Source organism: Drosophila mauritiana, chromosome 2L, assembly GCF_004382145.1.
Source record: "Drosophila mauritiana strain mau12 chromosome 2L, ASM438214v1, whole genome shotgun sequence".
Lineage (NCBI taxonomy): Eukaryota > Metazoa > Arthropoda > Insecta > Diptera > Drosophilidae > Drosophila > Drosophila mauritiana.
Window position 1 is genome coordinate 13,650,346 of NC_046667.1, and position 11,740 is coordinate 13,662,085.

Sequence of the window (11,740 nt, forward strand, 5' to 3'; positions counted from 1 at the left end):
TTTTACAGAAAGGTCTCCCGGTTGGCCCTACCCAATCCTGGCCAGCGCCAGTCCCACCATCATAGTGGTGCGTCGTTGGGATCGGGAGGTGGCTTTGCCGGCTGCAGGACCACCGGTGGTGGGGAGGTGGCAGCGGTAGTTGGAGCTATAAGGAAGCCACTGGACGCCCCAGGAAGTGGCATGCCCAGAAAACTGGCTACTCCCGTGTTGGCCGAGTCCCCATCTTCCATGACGACAGAACTGTCGGCAGCCGAGGGTATGGTGGGCAGGAAACGTACTCCCAGGCGAGGTGGTGATGAGTCCTCTTCCTCCTGGACTGCTTCCTGGCGGACCAATCGTGGTTTCACTGCATCCAACTGGGCCTTCCCGTTGTGGGCTGTATAAAGGAAAGCTGTTTCTACTTATATGTTAAATATTTGGGTCTGGCACTTACCTATGATCGAGGGCAGGGGTGTGCTGCTGCCGGCACTTGACCGGGATAACCGGAAGGTGGAGGTGCTGGCGGTGGTGGCCGAGGCGGAGGAGTCATTTCGCGAGCTGGACAAGTTCGAGTCCTGCGACGTTTTCCGCGTGATCAGCCAGGCGGAGTGTCGTCTGCGCCCATGACTGTGCGGATGAGCATGTGGCTCCAGCATCTTCAGCGGCATGCTGCAGTTACCCGGTGGCACAGGTGCTGAGGATGGTGGACCATGTCGCCAGCTGGAGGATCTTGAGCTGCAGAAGTTCTCGCTGGAAATGGAACTGGCCCGATTCTGGCGCTGCTGACGCAGTTCAGCAAACTGATACTGATACGGATTGGCGGCTGCGGCAGTATAGGCTCTCTGGCGTCGCTGTTGCGGTTGACGTCGCTGTTTGCGACGCTTTCGACTCTCCCCGCAGCAGAAGGTTCTCAATCTTTGCCACAAGCTCGGCGTCTGCTCCATTTTATGCCAGTTGGGCATTTCGCTGGGCAGCATCCGTAGACATCGACAGCCTGGCGGATGTGCCACCGCTGCAGCGGGCAAGAGTGGCGGCGGGAGCTCACCCCTCTTGGTTCTTGCCACTGCACCACGTCCACCCGGACCACCGCCTCCCACAACTCGGGATTCCTCGAAATGTTTGCACAACGTCACACAGTCCTTCTTGAACTGCTTGGTCATTATGGCGTAGAGAAAGGGATTGCAGCAGCTATTCAAGGGCAGCACAAATACCGTAAAGATCTTGGCCTGCTCCAGGGAAATCAGTTGCAGGCCAAAGATAGCAGTTATGGAGAAGAAGGCGATAGGTGACCAGCAAAGGAAGTCCGTAAAGACCAACAGAGCCATTCGCTTGGCAATTCGCGAATCATTCGTGTTCCATGCCTGGCTGCCTCTTATGGCCCAGTACATCTTCAGGTAGCAACCCATCAGAGTGAGAAAAGCGCATCCGTTGATGAACATCAGTGAGATTACATAGGTCAAACTGGCCGGTCCCGTGGTGGTCTCGAATGGCAGACACACGGCAAACTTCCTGTAGTCCGAAACACCTAGCAGAGGCATCAAAGCCATGATCAGGGCAAAAACCCATCCGACACTCATTATATATCCCGCCTGCTTCAAGGAGAGCCTCTTGTTCAGGTGAATGGCATGAGTGATGGCGTAATTGCGCTCCAAGGTGATCACAGCCAACGTGTAAACGGACAATTCTGAGCTGAGTACGGCCAGAAAACCGGACAATTGGCAGAGCACGGACATCTGCCAAGGAATGGCAAACATGCGAAATTCGCCCAACGTCGCTGCATCCACAATGGCCAGGATACCCAGGTAAATGCCCATGAAGAAGTCGGCCGCGGCCAGATTACAGACTAGAAATCGGGGCACATCCATCTTTGACCGCGAGCAGAGCAGCACAAACACCACCGTTCCATTGCCCAGAAGGGACAACAGAAAAACCACCCACACTCCGCAGCGCAGAGTCCACCAATCGAAGAGATCGGCGCAGGGCAGAAAAGGTCCTGGCATTGGAAGGCACTGCACCGAACCCGGCTGAAAGTCCTCTGTGGACATACCAGAGAATAGTCCAGTCCCAAAGCCGTATCCAGTGGCAGGACCACTCACATCGTGCTCCTCGAAGTACTCTTCCATGTAGCTGGTGGCGATTTGGCCTCCCGTTTGCGTTTGCAGCTGCTCCTCGTTAAAGTTAATGGCCGTCTCCCAAGGATCGTGCATGGACGCACCCAACTGCTTGCTGAGATTATCTGGGGAGTTAGAAAAATTAATATAATATAACACTAGACATTAAAGCTTAACTTACGCATTTGTGGCCAGATATTCATCATGCTGTTGTTCCACAAAGTCATATCAAAATCGGCATCAGAGGGAAAGAGTACAGCCTCCTGGACCTGGGAGGTTTTCTTCTGGGAGGACATGGCCACCAGTGGGAGAAACGCGCAGCAGTGGTAGGCATACGAGAGTATAAGAGTTTGAATCCTGGGAAAGGTGTCAGGTGGTGGAAACTCCCTAAGTTTTGGGTTGTTGAAGGTCTTTAAGTGTAGCAAAGCGCGCAGTCCCGATTCGGGCAACTCTGGAAAAATATTGTTTCCCAAATTGAGATCCTCGAGGGCTGTGAAACCGGAGAAGGCTTCCTTGTGTATGTACGAGATCTCGTTGCCCTCCAGGTCACTGTGAATAAAACGAAGAATTCTTTATTTTCTGCATATATATTTCTGTTTAGATGAACCCACAGAAGTTGGAGCTTCGGAATGCCCTGGAAGGCATCTTGTGGCAGTGCCTTGATTCGATTGTAGGAGAGCAACAGATCGTGCAATTGTTTCAATCCATTGAAGGGCTTTCCCTGAATCTTTTCAATTTGATTGCTCGATAGATCTCTGGGTGGAAAATGAAATGTATTATATACTCAAATCTGTTTATTAATGTGGAACTTACAACAGCCTTAAGTCTCTGCAGCTACTTAAATTTGGGATGCGTTTTAGGGAATTGGTTTTTAGTTCTCTGCAGATAGAATTATTACAATGTAATTTCAAACTAATCATTATCTCATAAGTTTTAAAACTCACAAACTCTTCAGTCTTGGCGTTTGGCGGCATAGATTATCTGGCACCTCCTGAATGCCGGCACGATCCAGTTTCAGTATCTCCAGCGCATGGCATGCCTCAAGTTCGGGAAACGAGCGCAAAGTTCGCACATCCGATAAAATCCTGAAAAAGCGAGCGCTTTAACTTAGCTGACACTCCCGGATATTGAGATACTCACAGCTTCCGCAACTTGGACATCCCCCGAAACGCCCCTGCCGAAATCGTGGACAGGGGATTGGCCCTCATGTCCAGCATTTGCATGCTCCTGGGCAGTTCCGTGTCGTTTATCCAGCGCAGTCGATTGCTGGTGATGGAACTGGAGGGTCGAAGTTGAGGTTGAGAGGTCGAGAGATCGTGAGGAGGGGTGGCAGAAATTTAATAAAAACGTTTATCCAATGCCAAGAAAAGTATCTTTCGGAATACACACTGCTGGCAAGTGGCACTCGGATGCAGCTGCATTTAAAAGTCAAGTTTTGCAAACAAGCCAACAAAGCCAAAAATAAACTGTGACAAGAGCATACTTTTGGGCGCTCATATTGTTAACGTCTTTTTGTGTTTCTTGGCCAACATTTAGGGGGAAATGAAACTTCATGGTGCTGAGAGTGCAGTTCACCTATAAAGGCGTGTATTCAATTCCCCGACACGAACACTTAAATGTTCAAAGCACTCAAATTAAGTTGCATTTGGATTGCTTTTCGTCAGAATATCTAGCAGCAGGAAAAGATCTATTTGTTTATCTAGTCTACTTTGTTGCAGCGACTTGACTTAGCTCCCATTCTTTTTCAAATGGAGTCAACAGAACGCAGAAGCTTTTAATCCTTTTAAATTTAATTTTTTGTTTGTGCCACATTCCTTCCAACCGCACACACATGACGGCAAAGTGGAGGGACTTGGATTTTCTGCTCGTACACTCGTACAAATTTATTTAGCCGCTTAATTCCCCAATCATGGATGCACTGGCTCTAGAGATGCAGCACAGCGTGGCTTTTATCGCAACATTTAACATGCTCATAATTATCCTGTTTACCAGAAATTGAATTTCCTTGGGGAGTTATCGGTTCATGCCATCGCAAACGATGTCAGTATTGCAAAGGCAGTCTGGATGTGGCTGCTTTGCTCCTTTCGGAGTTTGAAGTCACGGAATCGGTCGTGTGACAAAAACAAACTGCAACTTGCAGTTCACGATTCGTGGTTGGCAGGATATGGAATAGAATCGAGCCGGCTGCGACTGGATATGGCCATAAATTGGACAAGTAATGATGCGTTATGATTTTCGGTTTCCGCCTGTTTGCCGCCCCACAAAGTGGAAAATGTCGTGGCAAGTCAACAACACCAGAGTGTGGCAGTTGCAAGTGCTCCCCACCCTCTACTTTTAGCTAATATGGACCAAGCACCTGTGCTTTCTTGTTCATCTGATATACTTACAGCTCCTGCAGTTGCGACAATTTGCTGAGTCCCTCGGGCAGGCTGCTTATTAAATTATCGTCCAGTTCCCTGCAAAGGGAGAATATAGTGTATAGTTTGGAAGCTGCTTTGAAATACTATTCTTGATTTCGATTATAGAAATTGAGTTGCAAATTTTGCTCTCGTATTTATTTTCCAAAGAAATCACAGCCATTTGCATGACTTTGTTTGGGGGTCAGTTTTCCTACGTGACATCACGTAGCTCCAAGCGGTGGGTTTTTCATTTCCGATGGGGTGACTCCTGGTAGCAAATGCAAATTTATGCGTGAGCGTAAAGTTTGCGAGTATTTTTCAACAAACTGCATTGATTTCAATTATTTATCATATTATTTAGGAACTTCAAAAACCTTGAACAGCATTAACACAGCTTAACAGACAAATTGGAGTGATTATGCTTAAGTAAACAAGATATCCTTTCAGTCATATAATTATTAATGGCTATAATTTATTGAATGGAATTGGCTTAAAATATCACTTTATAAGCTTTAAGCCTATAAAAACAAATTAAAGTAATGCAGTAAATGTGTCGTCGATTGAGGCCACAAAACAGCGAACAAATACATGTAAAATTTTCATTGATTTCCAACTTTTTATCTCTTTAATGAATTGGTGTTATTTCATTGTTATAGTTTTTTAATTGTCATGCAGAAATGAAAAACAAAAGCTTAAATGAGTCATTTTTTTATCAGTTTTAAATAAACTTTACAACGCGACTGTTGACCTCTTTTTTGTTCAACTTATTTAACCATATGCCAAATGGTGCTGAGAACAACAGATGCTTTCGCCACCAACTTTCAATCTCATTTTCCAACACATTTTCCCCCGCAGATGACCCACTCTAACTCCACTTTCGGTGGGCGTGACTGTGTTTCCATAAATCTAGAAGCAAACGGCACTATGCACACGGAATATTTTCCTCATTCTCGGCGAATGGTTAGATTTACGCATTGCACGGGGAGAAGTTTTTCACTTTCACTTGATGCATTCCAGCTTAGTCCCGTGCGACAAGGAGACTGGGACTCTGCCAGCCACAACATAAATTTGCATATTTGTCTGTGGGTGCTGGAATACATGTGGGTGGCTAAGGAGCCGAAGGAAGAGGTTTTCTTTTATGCGCCCACGGAAAAGCATGCAGCGGAAAAGCCAAAAATTTGCGGTAAACAGCAGCGCAGAACGTCAACGCTGGCGACGACAATTTAAGCTGTCGGAACCGAAGCGATCCGAACTGAACCCAGCGTAGTAGGGGGGAAAATAAAGAAAAGCCAAAAGTTTTCCACGCTCTGGCTGTAAAATTGAAATTTATTCGAGCCATGGCCGCAAAACGGATAAACACCATTTCCACTTGCCACTTCTGCTCGCTGAGGTATCATCGCGTTTTCTGTATATTTTCCTGACAGTTTTAATGGGCTAAATCTGACTGATTTGGCTGATTTAAATATGATAATTATAAGTATACCCTAGCTTATTTGTCAGACTATGGTTAATAAACTAGGGTTTGGCGTTTAGCATGCATAAAAATGCTGCCCAGATACCAAAATAAAAGTTACAGGGTATTCATTCGCTTATCTTCAGGCGTGAAGAAACCCATTTTTCTATTTGATATCAATTGCACTTTTGTGGGTCGTCTTGGTGTCAGTGTGTTTATGTCATGTGCCTTTTGCTCATGTGTGTGTATTTGCGTTTCCTGCATAAAGTTCTTAAAGTATTCGAAGTTATTTCGGACCGTTCTTGCTACTTACAAAACTTTTAAGGCGGTTAAATTTTTAAGAGCTCCCGCGGAGATTTTCATGATTTGATTTCGCTTCAGCAAACTGCAAAATGAGAAGAAATAAATGCTGAAACTTAAGCACATGAATGCGGCTACCAGGAGACTCCAATTACTTACAGCACGATCAAGTTTGGCATTCGCGGAAAGTCCTCGTCGTTTATTATTGTCAACAAATTGCTGCCCAAATTACTGTCGATGGTTCAAGTGGAAGCAGAAGACAGAAATTATGAGCAATCGCATGGTTTTATGATCCCCTAACTTTCGTTTTTTGTGGCTCGAGTAAGTTTATAGATTAAAAATGGTAATATACTTGGGTTGAGAACGGTTACGGGTTCAATGTTCGATGAAAACATGCACATAAAATTATTATTATTGGCTGTGGTAAATTTCATAGGGGATTTAGGTGAAGTATTAAATCAATTGTATTTTGTATTGAATAATTTGCTTTATGTATCTGAGTAATTGTTTGGTTGTAAGCCATAAATTAGTAATGTGAATATGGAGTTTAGACAAACCCGATTTCGTTTCCCTGCACATAAATTGTGTGACAAAATAATTAGCCTAATTGGATTGCTTAAATTAACACAAAACCTTTTACCAGAGTGCATGCCAAAACATAGAACCACATGCTATACATAATGCGCTCGTAGCAATTGGGATTAAGGAATCAAAAGGTAACACATTTGGCCAATTCACTTGGTTACTAATTTTCGTGGCATGCAGGACGTTAATTAGTTTAAAAACTCTCGAATTGAGGCAAGTCAAAGGGCTCACAGTGCTTCTAGGGTTCTGAGTCCGGCCAAGGCATTCGTGGGAATGCGATAGAAGAGATTGCCCTCCAATCGCAAGGTGCGCAGTTTCTGCAGGTGGCCCAGACAATCGCCATCCAGACTGACCAGGGCGTTGCCATTTAGCTGTCTGTGTGGGTTTTTATTCATTGTTTTTTTTTTGTAACCATTGCAAAAATATCCAAATAAAAGGGGGAAAAACAGCAGAGAAAAGCGGAAAATATGAGAAAATAGCGTGTAATTGCTCGGCAAGTGCATGTGCGTGTGGCAGTGTGTTTGCCCCGAAAAACAAACAAATTCATCCGGCTGAGAAGTCCTCGCTGTGCTCCGACATCTCCTCTCGGCGATATTCCCAACTTAATTGCAGTGCTTAAAAGCAAACATCAACGTCCCACGAACACTCACACACACACACATACACAGATAGATCGCGGTCTGTGTTTATTATTTTAAACATTTTTCTTTGCATACTTACAGGCTGGTCAGCTGAGCAAGTCCTTGGAACGACTGCGGTGGCAAGGACTTGAGGCCACAGTTCTGCAGGCTCAATCGTTTCAGTTTGGCCAGGCCATAGAATGCATTGGGATCCATATTAATGATGCTATTGTCGGACAAAGTTCTGCAAATAAACCTTCCCTTGGTCAACAGATAATACGTATATAACCGCATAAAGTCAAACTAAAGTCGAGTGTCGTCGACTAAAGTGCAGGAAATTGCAAGGATAGCAAAGTCGGTAGTAATTAATCGTGCCAACTCGCTGAAATATACAGCGTAATCAAGTAATTTATATTACCAAGGGTCAGGACCCCAAACCAGGAGTGGGGCAGCTGCGGTTTGGTCAGGATTGGGTCGTATGTTGACCGCTGTGATATTTTCTTTTTTTTTTTTTGTATGGAATCGCTGTGAAATTGAATAATGAGTTGCCATGCCCGGAGACGGCAACTTTGACTGTTCAAAATGACGAAAGTTTTTATATTGTTGTCATATTTCTACACTTTCGCTGCAGTCTAGCACAGATTAAAATGGGGAAGTTTTGTGGTTTCTAAAATACACCAAGGGAGCTGGGTTTTTCGTTGTTTTTACTACAGCTTAATTTGGGATGGGCAGGATAATCTGGGCCATGAATGAAATTGGTGAATTTATCATTAATTAAAGGGGCCATAAAACTGAGGAGCTACATTTTTACATCAATCTGGGCTTATACTCACAGCTCCTCCAGATTGGGTGCCATAAAAAATGAGTTCGCCTCCAATTTGGTTAAGTTGTTGTTACCCAAATCTCTGTTGGTGAAATGAATGACAGAAGGAAAACAATAAACAAATTAATAACTGTATCGCTGCCAACATTTCATCTATCAATAAGGCAAAGAGAAAACATTTGCCATTGTCATGAATTGAGAACGAGGCTTAAATGATAGCTGCGAAGGGGGGAAACCTCTGTGGGCAATCAATCAAACTGAAAATGGCATAAAAACATATTGCACTAACCCAAGACCTTTGCACAGCGGAAAATGGCGTAAAAATTATGATAAACCGCCTTCAGGTATTTTGTTTTTTTTTTTTGGGAAATGCTCCCCTTGCCAAGCGAAACTTTTGCCAAAATCCAAAGATTCCCCCGTTTAAAGTGAGTGTAGGATCTACGAATCGAGTGATTTTAATGGCTTATGACTAGTGTCCCTGAGCGATGCGTTAATTAATAAATTATTTATTTATTTATGGACCGTTCGACTTGGCCATTAATCAGTTGAAACTTTGGCTTAGCCAAAAGCGGTGCCCAACTCCTTTGAGAGAGCCCGTCGGCGGCAAGAAAACGTGACTCACATACGTGAGCAATGGCTGCGATGACGACGCGACGGTGACGATGATTGCGAAATGCTGCACAACGTGGCGTATGTGTAATTAGATTAAACCGCATGCCAAAATCGTCCGAAACCGAATCGGACCGAAGACTGCGAAATTGACTTGTAATTATGCGATTTGCGGAATTTCAGCAGCGAGAAATGGTTCAATACCTCGTGCTGAGCGGGCTTAATCGCTTATTAAGGCGAAGTTTTCGATTTATTAATCGCGTAATTAAGCAGCTATTTTGGATAGGATACACCTTATTTAATATGTATTGTTATTGGGCAAAGAAATCAAACATGTGATTTGATTTTTACCCTATTGTTTATGCTAATCAAGTTTAAGTGTAACATTTTTTATTGCTACTTTACTAGCATAGAACAGCTGTTAAATATCTTCAGCTTGAAACATTATCATTGAACTCCGAAATTATTATTTAGATAGTGAAGTATGATTTGCATTTATGAATATAAAATTTTCGAAATTCAAATTCTCTGTGCGCATACATCTAAAAATCTCCCTTTTTCCTCAACATGAATAATTTCACGGTCTTCTGCAACATTTATATCATTATTATTATCATTTAAATTATATTTAACTATTATGTAGCAAGGAACGAATGTTAAATGTAATTTGCATACATTTTAGGAAACAATTTAAATCTGTTGAAAGTAGTATAGAAAGTATACTCACAGGACGACCACCTCGCTGGGAAGGTTGACGGGCACGGCCAGGATCCCTATGCCTCGACAGCTGAGCCGCAGGACCTCCAGGCTGCCGGTGCAGTGGCAGTGCTTCTGCAGCCACCGCTCACAAACGGAGTGCAGCGTCCGCTTGCCGGCGATGACGTCCGTGGAGGTGGAGGCGGTGGAGAGCTGACTGCCGTGGTACTCCTGCAAGGACTTCTCGTACAGGATCTGGGCCTCCTTCTCCGGATCGGCCGATGGCAGCATCACGTTCTCTCTGATGCCCGTGGGCGTGGCAGTGGCTGATTTCGAGGTTCTATTCACGGTAATTTGGCTAAGTTGTTGGACGGTTTGTGGATTTTGCTGCTGCTGCTGCTGCTGCAGATGTTGCAGGTGGACATATGGCTCTTGCTCCTGGCTATTTTGCATGGCCGGAGCGGGATTTTCTTTGGTTTCATCATGGCCCATTGCCGATGGCGGCAGCAGGAGCAGCTGCAGAAGCAGTTGCAGCAGCAGAGGGCAGAGCGCCAGGCGCCAGCTCCACCGGCAACGTGCTGCCATCGTCGCTGTCGCTGTCGTCGCTTTTGTTGATTGATGCTGTCAAGCATTTGTCATTTGATGACAGTTTTGTGTGCGATTCGTTTCTCGCTCATGATTCTCGGCTGCCGTTGCGGTTCCTTAAACTCAGCTCACTCACTTCTCTGCCGCAGTTCGAATTTATTTCATTCACTTTGCATTCACTTTCCGCTTCAGTAGCACTTTATTGTTTTTTTTTCTCTTATGTATGTACGTATATATTGCACGACGGCAAATGGCATTCACTGTGATTGCTGGCGTTTTATACGCTCAATGTGGCTCAAATGCAGCGAATTCTCGGGTTATCGGGGTGATTGATGCTGTCTAAGGGGATGCGATAATGAGGTGTCAGTCAGGGTTCGTAATTTATTATAATTTTTGTTATATGGGCTCTTGATGGTTTGCGGCTAATGCATGCCATTATCCCCAGCAGCACATTATGTTATTAACGATTTAATGATTGTTATCTATTTATGGCAATATAAATTTAAATTGTATGCACCATTTTATAATTAGCTATATTTTAAAGCAAAAAGGTGGATTCTTACAGTGCCACAAACATTTGTCACATTACCCTCATCATGTCGGTACAAAAGAAAGTTTTTCACCCACGCTTAACCCGAATTCATAACGTACAAAATTAGCCAACGGCCCATCAAACACTTCATCCAAACAATGGACCTAAATCACTAGATGACCCAAACCGGTGGACACAGGACCGAGCCTTGTTCCTGTCAGAAACAAAAGGCTAAGGGAAGAGCACACACACACACACTCGCACACACAAACCTGATGAATGACAAATTTGACACAGAATGTTTCCGGCCGAATCGTGGGCCACGACCCATTTTTCACCACTATGACCAAGTCATAATTAATGAGTCTGTTGACAGTTTTAGATTTGCGATGGGCTGCAAAGTGTCGACGAATCGCTTTTTTTCGCATACTCGTATGTGCGCCCAACAACTAAATGAATCTTAACTTCACGTTCAGCGCGCCCCAAATGCCAGTATGATGAGTTCAGTGCAGGATGAGGAAGGACAAAAATATGTCCAAAAATAAAAGAGATTCCCAGCACGAGCCACCTCCGCCTCCGCCGCGAATTCGCTCACACTTTTGCCGGATGATTTATGGCATGTTTATGTTCCACTGACCTCGCAACTAGCGACCGAAAACAGCAACAACTGAGCGGATAGTTGGGCACCTCGGAAAAGTGGCCCGTGGATAAGGAAAAAAATAAAAAAATACAGAGCTAGTACTTGGCAATGTCGACCTTAAGATACCTTCTCTAAAATACTTCTTTGGTCCAGGAAAGTATATATAGAAATTATACCTTCAATTAAAACACGAATTTTGGCAATATTATCTCAAAGGAAAAGTCGAAGGCCTATGTGACAAATCCAAAAACTGAATTTTAATTTTAATTTAATTAAACGGTGTTTTATATTTAAAGGAAAAGAGCCTTAACTCCATATACCCATTTATAATCTTCGTGTTAAGGTATTAAATAGTACTAACCATACCGCCAGCGATGACGACGAATGATTTCAATTGGCTCTAATCGA

The 11,740-nt window shown here is 44.2% G+C and overlaps 1 protein-coding gene across 1 annotated transcript; it reads right to left on the reverse strand.

The window, feature by feature from the left end:
• Positions 1-59: 59 nt before the first annotated feature.
• On the reverse strand, positions 60-10,160 carry LOC117140913 (leucine-rich repeat-containing G-protein coupled receptor 5). The gene is made up of 14 exons (XM_033304093.1): positions 9,607-10,160; positions 8,281-8,352; positions 7,548-7,691; positions 7,059-7,202; positions 6,402-6,473; positions 6,256-6,327; positions 4,478-4,546; positions 3,231-3,368; positions 3,035-3,175; positions 2,904-2,969; positions 2,702-2,845; positions 2,272-2,639; positions 434-2,215; positions 60-376 (listed from the first exon to the last, which is right to left on the reverse strand). Exons 1-14 carry the CDS (start codon positions 10,158-10,160, stop codon positions 60-62), a joined length of 4,083 nt encoding a protein of 1,360 aa, XP_033159984.1.
• Positions 10,161-11,740: the final 1,580 nt, after the last annotated feature.

Coding starts and splice junctions, on each gene's coding strand:
- LOC117140913 (XM_033304093.1), bottom strand. CDS start 10,160: ATGGCAGCACGTTGCCGGTGGAGCTGGCGCCTGGCGCTCTGCCCTCTG. Junction 7,692..8,280: donor GCACCCAATCTGGAGGAGCT/GTGAGTATAAGC, acceptor GTTTATTTGCAG/AACTTTGTCCGACAATAGCA. Junction 6,474..7,058: donor CTCAGAACCCTAGAAGCACT/GTGAGCCCTTTG, acceptor AACCATCGACAG/TAATTTGGGCAGCAATTTGT.